This window comes from Jaculus jaculus, chromosome 17 (assembly GCF_020740685.1).
Source record: "Jaculus jaculus isolate mJacJac1 chromosome 17, mJacJac1.mat.Y.cur, whole genome shotgun sequence".
In the NCBI taxonomy this organism is placed as follows: domain Eukaryota; kingdom Metazoa; phylum Chordata; class Mammalia; order Rodentia; family Dipodidae; genus Jaculus; species Jaculus jaculus.
In genome coordinates this window covers 29,107,341-29,121,346 of record NC_059118.1, presented here as the reverse complement: position 1 = coordinate 29,121,346, position 14,006 = coordinate 29,107,341, and the positions used below count along the sequence as shown (strand labels likewise).

At 40.9% G+C, this 14,006-nt stretch overlaps 1 protein-coding gene across 3 annotated transcripts in view; it reads right to left on the bottom strand.

Annotated features, from left to right (window-relative positions):
- Positions 1-14,006, bottom strand: part of Armc8 (armadillo repeat containing 8) — a 123,751-nt gene that overhangs the window by 22,915 nt on the left and 86,830 nt on the right. For all 3 annotated transcript variants that reach the window (XM_045136454.1, XM_045136453.1, XM_045136455.1), the window contains 3 exons: positions 5,085-5,167; positions 4,696-4,777; positions 1,409-1,495 (listed from right to left, as the gene is read on the bottom strand). In XM_045136454.1, coding sequence (XP_044992389.1) covers positions 1,409-1,495; positions 4,696-4,777; positions 5,085-5,167 — 252 coding nt within the window. The remainder of the gene's footprint in view (positions 1-1,408; positions 1,496-4,695; positions 4,778-5,084; positions 5,168-14,006) is intronic.

Here is a 14,006-nt window from a genome sequence, read left to right as displayed (position 1 = left end):
GCTTTGCAAGTAAGTCCATTTAATCACTGAGCCAACTCTCCAGCCCTCAAGATAACATTTTCTGAAGAAAGTTTTATATTCCCCTACTTGTACAAATTGTGGTATTTCTCACATTTTTCAATAGTTGCATTTCTGGTTTCAGTCAAAGCCTGCAGTTGTTACAATGAGAAATAAAATCAATAAACATGAGACCACTAGATGTCCAATAAACCCAAGTTCATATTGGCCCAGCCAGATTTTATCTTTTTAGTGTTAGTGATTTGAAACCATGCACTACAAGCATGTAAATATGCTCTACATCTCCAGACCAGACATACCATGACATAATAAAACAATTATTCAAAGATCCAGTCCTTTTTAAATTTTAGTTTACCTTATAAAAAAGAATAAGCTCAAATTTATTGAAATGCAGGAGAAAAAAATCCCCTACATCTAATCCTCCCTAACTAATTATCATTAACACTAAACATTAAAAATTATTTTGTAGCAGGGCATGGTGGAGTACGCCTTTTATCCCAGCACTCAGGAGGCAGAAGTAGATGGACTGCTGTGAGTTTGAGGCCACCCTGAAACTACATAGTGATTTCCAGGTCAGCCTGGGCTAGCAAGTGAGACACCCTACCTCGACAAACAAAAACAAAAAGAAAAATTTTTTTTTCTGATGTAAGCAATTAGTTCCTTGAAATGACTTATAATCCTAGTTTACAAAACTTTACACAACTGAGTAATTTATTCTTAGTCGATTTCTTATGTAATTACTTCTTAACTTGTCATTTCAGCAATCTAGACTGACTATATGCTCACAGCATCTTTCTTATTTGTTTGTTTGTTTGTTTATTTATTTATTTCAGATAAGGTCTTGCTATAGTTCCTAGACTGGCTTCAAACTCCTAGGCTTTAGCAATCCTCTTGTCTTGCCTCCCAGGTAGCTGAGACTAAAAGTGAATATGGTGGCTGAGGGCTTTGTACGGTTTTAGTAAGTTGAGTATGCTAGGTGGAACCAGAGAAATAACAGCAAGTGATTATCCTACTTAAAAATGAGTGAGGGGGCTGGAGAGAGGGCTTAGTGGTTAAGGCACTTGCCTGCAAAGCTTATAGACCCAGGTTCGTTTCCCTAAAACCCACTTAAACCAGATACACAAGGTGACACATGCATCTAGAGTTCGTTTACAATGGCTGGAAGCCCTAGCAGGCCTGTTCTCCCCTCGACCCCGCCCCCACAAACAAAGACAACATGCAAGCAAAGAGAGAGAGAGAGAGAGAGACCTCCTCTCTCTACCCAAGTCAAGTCATTCAGTAGTAGTTCATAAACACATCCACAAATTTCAATGCCAATGCCCATAAACAGTTTTTAACTAGAATCTAGCTATACAAGACAACATTCAGGAAGAGAAAAATCAATACTAACCTCTTTACTTGGAGAAAATTCCAGAAGAAGGTTACATAGCATGGAAGATGCTACTACTAAGATTTCATCTGGTGCATTTTGTAAAACCTACAGAATTTTTTAAAAAAAGGTTATTAATTGTTTGGAACCATGCAGGTGAGATCATAGATGAAAAACAACTATCTTTCAATGTGACCTTTTAATAGAATATACAAGAAAAAAAAAAAAAACATTGAAATTCAAAAGTTGGTATCTAATATTGAGCCAACAGAATTTCACCAAAACAGGACTGGGGATATAGCTCAGTTGGCAGAGTGCTTGCCTAGCATTCATGAGGCTCAACACAAAAATAAATAAATAAAATAAAAACAATAATATAAAAATAAACAAGTAAATAGAGGGAAAGAAATTTTTAAAAATCAAGTGTATACTCTCCTGTGTTTTGCTAATCAACAACTGAAAACCAGATAAAAATTAGTAGAGACATTAATAGGCTTGAAACTATGAGAAAAGTATCTGAAACAGGGCTGGAGAGATGGCTTAGCGGTTAAGTGCTTGCCTGTGAAGCCTAAGGACCCCAGTTCAAGGCTCCATTCCCCGGGAACCACGTAAGCCAGATGCACAAGGTGGCGCATGCATCTACAGTTCATTTGCAGTGGCTGGAGGCCCTGGCGCACCCATTCTCTCTCTTTATCTGCCTCTTTCTCTCTCTGTCGCTCTCAAATACATTAATAAAAATAAAACAATTTTTTTTTAAAAAAAGTATCTGAAACAAATCACTGGTTTCTTTCATGCTTCTAATATTGTGTCATGGTTTGAGAGTTACTATATATATACCAACAAAAAGCCAAGGGCACAAAACCCTTCTGGAATGCTGGGTGTGATGGCTCATACCTATAATCCCAGCACTCAGGAGGTTGAGTTAGGAGGATTGCTGTGAGCTGGAGGCCAGCTTGCACTACAGGGAGGCCCTGTCTCAAAAACAAAACAACAAAAACTTTCTTGACTACTCATCAGACCTTCCCCTAGAACAAGGCAGAAATCATGCTGCACCCTCTCTGATTTGTGCGACTTAGAAGTTCTGAGTTGAACAATCAGCAAAAGTGGCTCCAGATGTATTTTGAGAAACCTAAGAATATTCAAGAGTAAAAACAATTTGAATGAATAATAAACAAATCAAGATCAACCTAGAAAAAAGTACAATCTGAGAATAAGAAAGAGTGAAAACAGTAAAAGAAGTAAAAGAGCCTTCATAAGTCTAGGAATGTCAAGCTGGCCCAAATGGTTTTGGGTAAAGGATTGTAAGTCTGAAATGGATTTTGTTGGTGGAAGTTGGCACATCCCCAGAGCAAGTATCTTCCCATTGTGAAAAGCCGATGCTGCTGTAGCTGGAGAGTGAATGAACTGATTTTCTGAAGTTGGGGACTCTCAGTCAGTTTCAGGAAACAAAAGGACAGTAGGAAACAAGTAATACTCAGATTACTGACAAGTCTAATATGGTGAAAGATGATGAAAGAAACTCAAGGAGTACCAAAGGATGGAAGTGGACCAAGTTCAATGTCAGAGTCTGCTTACAGGTGCCCATAAAAAGAGAAAACAAAAACAAAACCCAAAAACTGTCCTGGTTAGCCTTGCAAGGCCATATCCTGAGATCCTCTGAGACATCTGAATAGTAAATCATACACCAAATCCTGTTCCAATGACGTATTTCCAGGGCTCACGTTGTCTTTCTTAACCCACTGCTACCATCTTATTCCAGACCTCAATGCATAAACCATTTACTTGCCATGAGATGAAATGCTCCATAAGAACCACCTAGCATGCCAACTCCCAAGGCCTATGGCACTGGCCCAATGTCTCCACCTGTTTTGTCTGTTTGGTTTTTAAAAGTCTCTCACTATGTAGGTCAGGCTGGCTGCAAACTCATAATACTCCTGCCTCTACCTCCCAAGTGCTGGGACTCCAGGTGTGTTCGATCACACCCATCTTCTACCTGGTTTCTAACTGTCCATTGGTATGTCTCTTCATACCCCGGTCAATGACAGTCACAATCCTGTTTCTGCTTATAGAAGGGAATCCTCCTGACCCTTTAACCTTCACATTCCTCCTGTATTAAGTCTCATTTTGCCATGCTAATGGCCCTACCCTGACCTGAAATTTTAAGCAAGAATTCTACTAAAATTTTTTTCAAACTTATTATGCCTATGGATTTAAAAAACATATATTTTATTTATTTGAGAGGGAGAAAGAGGCAGATAGAGAGAATGGGCACACAAGGGCCTCTAGCCACTGCAAATGAATGCTAGATACATGTGCCACCTTGTGCATCTGGCTTTATATGAATACTGGGGAATCAAACCTGGATCCTTTGGCCTTGCAGGAAAGTGCTTTAGCCACTAAGCCATCTCTCTAGCCCTGCCTAGAAATTTGGTTAGTGCTTAGTAAGTACTCACAAACAAAATAAGAAAGGTCTAAATAAATAGCAAAAATTCTGTTGAATAAATGCAAGGTATATATATGGTCACTTAAGAGATTAAGAAAAAGATAAAACATCAAATTCTGGACCAAGGGATGTTAGTAATAGCAACTCAATATATACTCTACTCACAATTCAGACTTTTTTCCTTGAACCCTTTCCTATGGAGGCAGAAGCCTTCAAGAGTAAACCAAACAGCAAAAAAGGTTATATTTAAAATATCCAAGTTGGGGCTGGAGAAATGGCTCAGCAGTTAAAGGAGCTGGCTCTCAAAGCCTGAGGGCCTGGGTTTAATTCCTCAGTACCCACTAAGGCCAGGTGCACAAAATGACACATGCATCTGTAGTTCATCTGCAGAGGCCTGGGTGTGCCTATTCCCTGCCCTGCCCCATTCTCTACTTACAAATACATAAAACAAAAATACTTAAAAATAAATAATCACTTAACTTAAAAAAATATCCTGGGATTTCCATAGACTAAGAACATTATATATCTGATCATCTTCCTTTTTATAACTAAAATTACAAAGATAACTTTGGATTTATGTTTAAGGAATACTACTAAATACATAGGGAGATCAGAATGGATAACTGTAAGACCTTGATACTCAAGGACACTAGGCTTGCTTGAACTTCCCCTTCACCTCTGAGATGCGGCCCTCAGAAACTCATTTGTTGATTTGTAACTACTTACAACATCTGATTTAAGGAGATAAACGTCCAAAATGCTCTACCCAAAAATCAGACATATTCCTAGACCCACAGTGATTACTAGCTAGCTCAGCTCTTACAGGCTCTGTGGGATCTGCTGTTACTTGGTGATCCTTTCTCACCTTCATTAAAGGTTTCCACACGGCATGATCCTGGAAACTGGTTCGTAGCTGCTGTACAGATCTGGATAAACTGTGCAAACATCTATAAAGAATGATCAAAATTAGCTTCCCAAGAGGCCCCAACTTATATTTCAAATAAACTGCTTGGCTTTTCACTAGTACTAATGCATACTTCAAGCTTATCTACAGATGTAAATCAACTACAACAAGAAACTTGGTGGGCACTGGAGGCTAAGTTCCTTGATAGGTACCATTACACACAGTACGAATTCACCTGAGCACGCTTTCCAGTGACATTTGGATCCTACGCTTACTCAGTGAAGGACCGGAAAGGGAACAAATTAAACACATAGCAAAGGAGTTTTATTCAGACCATGTAAAGCTCATACCTGACAGCAGCTAACCGCACCTTGACACTAGACTCAGACAAGCCAGTCACAATTCGGTCCATCATATTTTCAGTGTCAATGATCTGGAGAAAGAGGTTAATGCTGCATAAATAACAACACGCAGGTGACAAAACTTCACTGCTTGTAAATGAAGCAAGTTAATGGCCACTAAAAGTTCCAAGGTTTTCGCAAAGGTTTCAGATCTCAAACAATCATCTTGTGGTGGGACAGACATCTCCCCAGAAAGGCAAGGGCTGGCCCAATAAGGACAAGCCACACTGAATGACAGGCATAAAAGGTTATGTTTCTTTATCTTTGAAAACATTCAAAACAAAAATTTAACACCATGAATACTGCAGAGGTAGCACACAAACAATTTGGAGAGATTGGTGGATATGGGTAAGCTCCTCATAGGCAGGTTCCTGTGAGACTAACAATCTAAAAAAACTACAGTCCACGCTATCCCCCTGAAGTGAAATCTGTAGCTTTCTAACAAAGCCACCTTGTGGCAACATTTTTACCAAGGAAATTGAATCTAAGGCAAATGTTTAGAAAAGTAACACTTGCCATCATTCACAATAGTACCAAGTCCTGACATATGTAATCACTATAATCATGAAGCTTTATTAACTTAAAAATAATATGCCCTGCAATTCACTTTCATTAAACAACATATCAATAACAAAAGGAGCAGTGTTCAGAGACAGTAAAGTCTAATTCGCATGGACCTATAAAACAGACTATTCCTATTAGAATAAAGTATTAGTGCAATCACAAAAATAGTAACAAAAACAATGGATACATGTTTAGTTTGATTATGTGACAGGCATTATGCTAAGTAGGTTACATTATCTGGTGACGTGACTCTCCTGTCATCTCTTCTGCACACTTTATCGTGAAAATTCCCATTGACATATCAGGAACTTGAGGATCCTAGATAACAGAACTTTCTTGGAATCAGAGCTGAACTCAGACATCTCCCTAGAGTCCACAGGCTTAGCCACACCTGTAATGCTGCCCTGATTAATATGCCTAAATTTGCCACGTGTTTCCACTATAAATAACTCGTCAATAGAACCCATTAATCTACCCTTCGATAATGTGTAGATCAAAGGAATGTTAACCTTGACTGTAGAGAAAAAAACTCAGGGGAGCTTTAAAAAAAACTCAGGGGAGCTTTTAAGAATCCTTATATTTAGGGCACATCAATGAACTCAGATTCTAGAGTGGAGACAGGCACCTGTACTTGAAAAAATAAAGCTTTTCAGGTAAGTCCATTGTGCAGCCAAGGCTGAAGATCGCTGACCCACGGTGGGCCTCAGCAGCCTGACTCCAGGACAGGACAGGGTGAGAAATCTCAGCATACTCAAAGCCGAACAGGAAGAGAGCAGAAAACAGTTCAAATTACCACTGACTAGGAAGAAGAGTCCCTACTATTAAGAGCAGGAAGCCACACTTCAGCTATAGGTTAGGAAAGGCAATGTTCATGTTTTATGTACATATTGATGTATTCCTTATGTCACATCAAACCTAATGCCATGCTTACCTTATGCACATACCTGTGCTGCCACCAACACCACTTTATGCCCCTCCCCGTTCTCAGGTTAGCTACTCTTTTTAATCCTCCTGTACTTTTCCACCAACATGGATACATGACTGCCTTCTCAGCACACATAATCCCACCTCAGCCAGACCTTCACTACAAGTGCTCTGGCCCTGCACATACATGCAGGAGACCCCCATATTCCCTGGGCTATCTACCTCCACCATGCCCTCCACCCCTCTGTACCCACCTCCAATTTGATTTTTGCTTTTTCTGTGAGATACAAATTATATCAATAGCCCCCCCCCCTTTTTTTGAAAGGGGTCTCAGTATGTTGCCCTGGCTGGTCTCCAATTCATATATGAGTCCAAGTGACCCTCCGATCTCGGCCACCATAGCTGAGACCACAAGAAGACTAGAAGCCCGAGTCACCGGGCCCAGGTTCTGAGGCACCACTTCTTACTGAGACATCTCCATTTCTTCTTTTTCTCTTTATTTACCCTTGCTGTGCTGATGTTGGGTACAGTAAGTGCAAAGCCCTCTACCAACCCCGCTACTCACCCCAAGCCCTCTTTCTTGCAGCTTTACTCTGCCCCACTTGTCATTCTTAAGTCCATTTAAAAAATAAAGACAGTTGCACTTCAACCTCTGGAGGCCACATTCCTCTCTATTCCCACCTAATGTGGGCAGGCATCCCAAAGGCTCTGCTTATCCCTTAGTCTATGTATACAATGATGATGTTTTGACTTCAAGATCACCTTGGAATGGGATAGTTTCCTAATCTAAAGTTCTGCCCTGCAATTCTTAGGATCCACATTTCTGACTGCCTAATAGACACAGCATGATGTTCAGTGAAGCTTCTGCTCCTGTAGCACACTGTTCATCTCCCACCTCAGCACCCTTGGGCCCAGCTATACCTGCTTACCCTTTATATCTCAACTGTCTCTGCTCATGTTGCCACCAGGACTAAGTTTGCATTCATCTCGACTCCAGCTCCTTTGTCCTGAACACATATCCTTTGAACTGTATATAATGCCACCATTCTCACTGGACTCAAACAGCTTGGAATTCATTACTATTTTATTGTGTAGTTCACATTATGAACTATCTTCTCTTTGCTACAGCAGCCATAAAAAAAAAACCAAACTGGTTGGCTGGGGGCTGGCATGATGGTTCCGCAGTTAAGGTGCTTGCCTCCAGAGCCTGACAACCTAGGTTCGATTCCCCAGTACTCATGGAAAGCCAGATGCACAAATTGGTGCATGTGTTTGGAGTTCATTTGTAGTGGTTAGAGGCCCTGGTGCACCCATTTTCTCTGTCTTTCTCTGCTTGCAAATAAATCAATCTAAAAAAATTGGCTGGTTGATGAGTCACTTCAAGTACTATCCACTGTTCTTGAAATAGATAAGGGTAAATCAGCACTTTTGCTATAGGGGGAGGGGAAACAAGCAAGCCCTGAAACCTGGAGGCCAAAGTCCCAGGTACCAGAGACCAGTGCTGATGACTGGGTCGCCTTGAGCCTTAGAAATTTATACTTTTACTTTGAATGAGGAGTGGTGACTTAAAAAAGTTATATTTGGACACAATGACATCATTAGAGAATAACTGTGTGTTGAGGCAGGGAAAGGGGAGTGGAGAGGAAATGCGTGTCAGGCAAAGAATGAGAATTGAGCTAGGCATGGTGGCGCACACCTTTAATCTCAACACTTGGGAAGCAGAGGATTACTGTGAGTTCAAGGCCACCCTGAGACGACATACTGAATTCCAGATCAGCTTGAGATAGAGTAAGACCCTACCTCAAAAAAACATAAGCCAGGTGTGGTGGCGCACACCTTTAATCCTAGCACACAGGAGGCAGAGGAAGGAGGATTGCCGTGAGTTCAAGGCCACCCTGGAACTACATAGTGAATTCCAGGTCAGCCTGAGCTAGACTGAGACCATACCTCGAAAAACCAAAACCAAACCAAAACAAATATATATATATATCAAAACAAAAGAATGACTCCCCAAGAAAAACCAAAACCAAACCAACCAACCAAACAAACAAACAAACAAAATATATATAACAAAACAAAAGTATTACTCTCCAAGAAGAACCAAGAAATACTACTATTAGCACTGGCTCAGGTGCTTGGGAAACCTAGGCATGAATAAGACTTGAAAGTGGTTTCTGGATAATGTTTGCTGGCCACATTTAGCCAAATAAATAAATCTACCAAGTGACAGGGTAATGTAGTAACCATGTAGACATCTAGTAAAGGTTACCTCAGTACAGCAACGGCTCACAAATGCCTGGAATTGCTTAGCTTCATGGACCAGAAAGTTCTACAAGCTTAGCATGACTCTAAGTCAAGGCTGTGGTTCTTTCCCAAAGTGAGTAAGGCTTGGCAATCAAAGAGCCTGGCGGGGGGGGGGGGGGGGGAGGCAGGGTGATGATCAGAAATGAAAGTCAGTAGCTAACCGAGTGGGGGAAGCAGTTAAGTGAATAAGCAGTGGCTTTCCGCAAAATGAGGAGCCACAGTAATCATTTTGCTTCTGTTTCTTTGTTTTCAGCAGGTGAACAAAAATCAGCCTGTATGGACCAAATGATGTTTCTCAGAAGCAATATGGGAAGCAAAGTAGATGACAAGAGACTGGGGATAGAATACGTCTAGTGAGAAACCCACTGGAATCAGGGGAAAGGCAAGGGAGCTCCTATTTGAAGTCCTGTGTTCAGCAAATATACGAGTGTCCACTGAGTGTCAAGCATGATTTACAACTTAGTGAGATAGTAGTGAAGGAGTCAGCCCTGAATATCAACTAAAATGAACTATGAGTGCTAGCTATGGTATTGAGTAAGATCGTTAAAGGACTGATGGGACATCTATAAAGGGAAGGTAGGAAAGACAATCATTCTCAAGGGTGGAACTTTTACTATTAATTGGAAGATGGCCACTGATGACTGTGCAGGAATCCATGGTCAGAGAAGAGTGTAGAGTTGTGAGTGCCCAGCACTGTAACACTAACACAGTGTGGCTCCATACTTAAGTTCTAAGTGTCGAATGTTGTGTGGTGCTTGATCCTTTGGAGATGGAGTCTGTCCCTGGGTTGGGATATAAAGCAGGAGGCCTCTCTTGAGACACTTCTCCTTTGGGCACAAGATGACCTTCTGTAGACTGTGGCCTGTCAAAGTATTATAGGTTTCGATTTGTAAATCAAACTGTTATAGAGGGGACTTTAGTAATCCAGCCAGGGTTCTGGAAAAAATACCTGAGCATCTGAGTCACCTTCTCCATCAAGAGTAATAGTCCATGAGAAGGTTAAAAAAAAATACAAAGTTAGAATTTGAACTTATGATTCCAGTCCAAAAGTGCAGCCAGAGAGGCCATGAGAACGGGCAATGTGACCTGAGGTTTCACAGCCTCAGAGAAGGAACTGATACCATGATGCATAAAGGAGCATTAGCAAATACTCTGACAAAAACAAAGATGAAAATAGTATTAAAGGACTTTAAGGAAAGGTTTGAAAATCCAAAACAAATTTTCCAGCTTAGCAGTAATTGGTTCAAGTGGTAGCAGTTGGCTGCCAATGTCCTGACTCATGATGGTGTGGCATAACAGAGTACCACACAGCTTTTCAGACCTGAGGTTGGGAAGCCAAGAGCAATGAACCATGAACCATGTTTTCTACAGTATCTTTATGAATAGGAGCACCAGACCTCCTGCCACTGAGATAAATTCCAGACACGCCATTTTGTGCATTTGGCTTTATGTGGATACTAGGGAATCAAACCCAGGACATTACATTTTATAAGAATGCACCTTTAACCACTGAACCATCTCTCCATCCCTAAAGTTTTGATATAATGGAGTGTACCAAGTCCTATTACCCTGCAATGGCATATCAAGTAGAAGTGGAAATTATATTGCCTCATGGGTCTTGTTGGAGATTCTTCAGTCATAGCCCAACAAATATGCCCTTAGGCATAGCTAGCTGCATCTGCTGAAAAGAAAGACATTACACAGACATCATACCAAGGAGAAGTGGAACTATTAATGGGTTGAATCCTGAATGGAGGAGCCACTTTTCTTTTTCTTCTAGGGACCAGGGTTGTCAATTTAACTACAAAATTAAATCACTGTATCCTAAACTGACCAAAGTTTTAGGTTAATGGACTAAGTATTAAGCTGGTGCCTTTAGCCTTCATGACTTTTTCAAGAATGGGCAAGGATCTATGAGAACAAGACTGGAATTCCCTGTCTGTACCCTATGGAAAAGAGAAGCAATCACCCTACAGTGTCATGGGGAAAGTGCAGAACCCAGAAAGTACCACGACTATTTATGGCACACATGGGAATGTCAATAATCCTAAGAAGACCTTTAGCTTCAAGCCCCTTATAAGAGAGCTCTGGTAGACCAGGATGGTTGTGGCCATCTTTTCCTCGATCTCATGAAGAGCTAGAAGAGTCAGAAGTGTAGTTTATAAGCAACTGCAAAGCAAAACAAATTACCTAGATTCAATTACTTTTCCAGCATAATCTGTCACAAAACACTCTAGGTAAGAGAACAACTTGTTTGGACATTGAACTGTGTTCAATGTAGGACAAGCAAAACATATGGAAAGTGAACCTAGGCAAATTCTTGGGGTCTTTAGTATGAACTAAATTGCAGGCAATTTAAAGTTGGTGGGTTTGGGGCCAAAAAGGCAGATGACACAGGGGCCAAAAAGGCAGATGACACAGTAGTCACTATCTTATGCTAATGTGCACAAAAGCTAGGCAGATACAATTTAATTCCAAATGGGCCTGTGAAAGATTTCCAGAAAAAGTACTAGTGCAATGAATGTCATACTTCTAAATAAGACAGAATTCTCCACTAAGTAAGGACCTGGAAGTGGGCTTTTAAAGCCCAAGGAGGCAGCCTTCTAAACATACGAAATGATCCAATCCTGAAAGTTTAATTAAAGAAGGAAGCCAGCAGCCTAACAGGGTCCACGTAGGTAGGAAAGAAGGGCCTGTGACAGACTCGACCTGGTAGGTGGCAGGGCTGTGATCTCTTGAGTGCTGATATGCATGGGTCCTTCACACTGGTGCTCTAACCCTGACCTATCTTTTTTTTTTTTTTTAAGGAGAAGAGCATATAAGCACATAAACGCCTATTAGCACAGTCAAGAGGAAATGGTATAGACTGGGCAGGAAAAAGAGGGGTTATAAGATAGTAAGGCAGACAGTGGAGTGTCTACCACTTCATTCAACCAGCTTATCTAAGATGGAGTACAGCCAACAGGGGTCTGGAGGTTGCCAAAAGAAGTGACCACGTGACTACAGAATTAACTAAAGGACATGATTACCCCACATGTATCACAAAGCTTTCTTTTGTGTGTGTATGTATGTTCATATGTGTGGGTGCACATTTGTGTGTATGTGTGGAGGCTAAAGGTCAATGTTAGGTGTATTCCTAATTACTCTCCATCTTTTAAAAAAAAAGATTTTTATTTATTTATTTGTAAGGAGAGAGAAGAAGAGGGAGATTGAGATCAATCAAGCATGGGCACACCAGAGCCTCTTACCACTGCAAACTAACTCCAGATGCATGCGCCACTTTGTGCATCAGGCTTTACCCAGGTATTGGGGAAATGAATCTAGGCCATCAGGCTTTGCAAGCAAGTGCCTGTAATCACTGAGCCATCTCCCCAGCCCTCCACATAATTTGTTGAGACAGAGTCTCCCACTGAACCTGGAGGTCACTGATTCAGCTAACCAGCTAGCAAGCAAATGCCAGGGACCCTCCTGTCTCCACCTCCCCAGCACTGGAATAGGCACTCACCACTGTGCCTGGCTTTGATGTGTGTGGTGAACTGTGAAGCTCACACTAAAGCCACCAAGAACTTGCCTACGTTCACTTTCCATATCTTTTGCTTGTCCTACATTGAGCACAGTTCAATGTCCAAACAAGTTGTTCTCTTACCTAGTGTTCTGTGACAGATTATGCTGGAAAAATAGTTGAATCTAGGTAATTTGTTTTGCTTTGCAGTTGCTTATAAACTATACTTCTGACTCTTCTAGCTCTTCATGTGTAGACATCTGAACTGAAGTCCTCTAGCTCATAGCAAGCACTTTACACATTAAGTCATTTCTCAAGTTCCCTGGAAATTCTTCAGCACCCAACATTCGAAATTCTTGAACATATTTTTATACCCTTTAGAAAATAATACCTGCGCCCCCCCTCAACAGCACAGTGTCATGAATCAAGAAGAAGCTGCAGTGGTCGATCCTAACACAACTGCAGTTAGGAAACCAATTCTCTACTATGTTCTTCTGCAGAGCAATGACAACCTTGAACCACTGGACATAATCATCTGAAAGAACCTCATATATTTATTAATTTTTAACTGATTTATATTAAAATCTCAAGACATCTTAGGAACTCTTTTTTAATTTTAATTTTAATTTTTTTGGTTTTTCGAGGTAGGGTCTCACTTTAGCCCATGATGATCTGGAATTCACTATGTAGTCTCAGAGTTGCCTCAAACTCATGGGGATCCTCCCAGTTCTGCCCACCGAGTGCTGGGACTAAAGGTGTGTGCCACAACATCTGGCCTTAGTATCTTTTTTTTTGTTTGTTTGTTTATTTTTGTTTATTTGAGAGGAACAGAGAGAGAGAAAGAGGCAGATAGAGAGAGAGAATGGGCATGACAGGGCCTCCAGCCACTGCAAACGAACTCTAGACAGGGCTTCCAGCCACTGCAAATGAACTCTAGACACGTGCGCCCCCTTGTGCATCTGGCTAAGGTGGGTCCTGGGAAATCGAGCCTCGAACCAGGGTCCTTAGGCTTCACAGGTAAATGCTTAACCGCTAAGCCATCTCTCCAGTCCCTTAGTACCTTTTTAATTTAACTTTTTTAGTTATCAACAAAGACTAAAGTTCAAAAAGAATAAGTTATGAGTAAAGGGACAGGAAATGAGTAGAGGCAAGGTTTCTCCAAGGTGTTCTAGGTCAGGGTCTCTCTCATCTCTGTGCTGTAGGGAAGAGATTTCTGTCTAATTCTAATAACTAAATTGAGATCTGATTTTGGAAATAGGAAAAGAACTCTGAAGTCATTAGAGCCATAGGAACTACATACTCTGGCACCTAAAGATTAGTATACTACATAAGGAAAGAGAGGCCAAAACGAATGAGATATACTGACAGAAGAAAGAAAGATGTATTTCACAGGACCTCCAACAGAATAATGACAAATCATTAATTTATAGCTTTGACTGACAAAGGTCAGAGAAGATAAGATGCAAGCCAATGAAGAAAAATTTAGCCAAGAAAAATCTAGGAAGAAAACATAAGACTGAGCTCCACTAACTTCAGTTCAGTTTGCTTATGATCTGATGTCTATTCTGGAATCACGT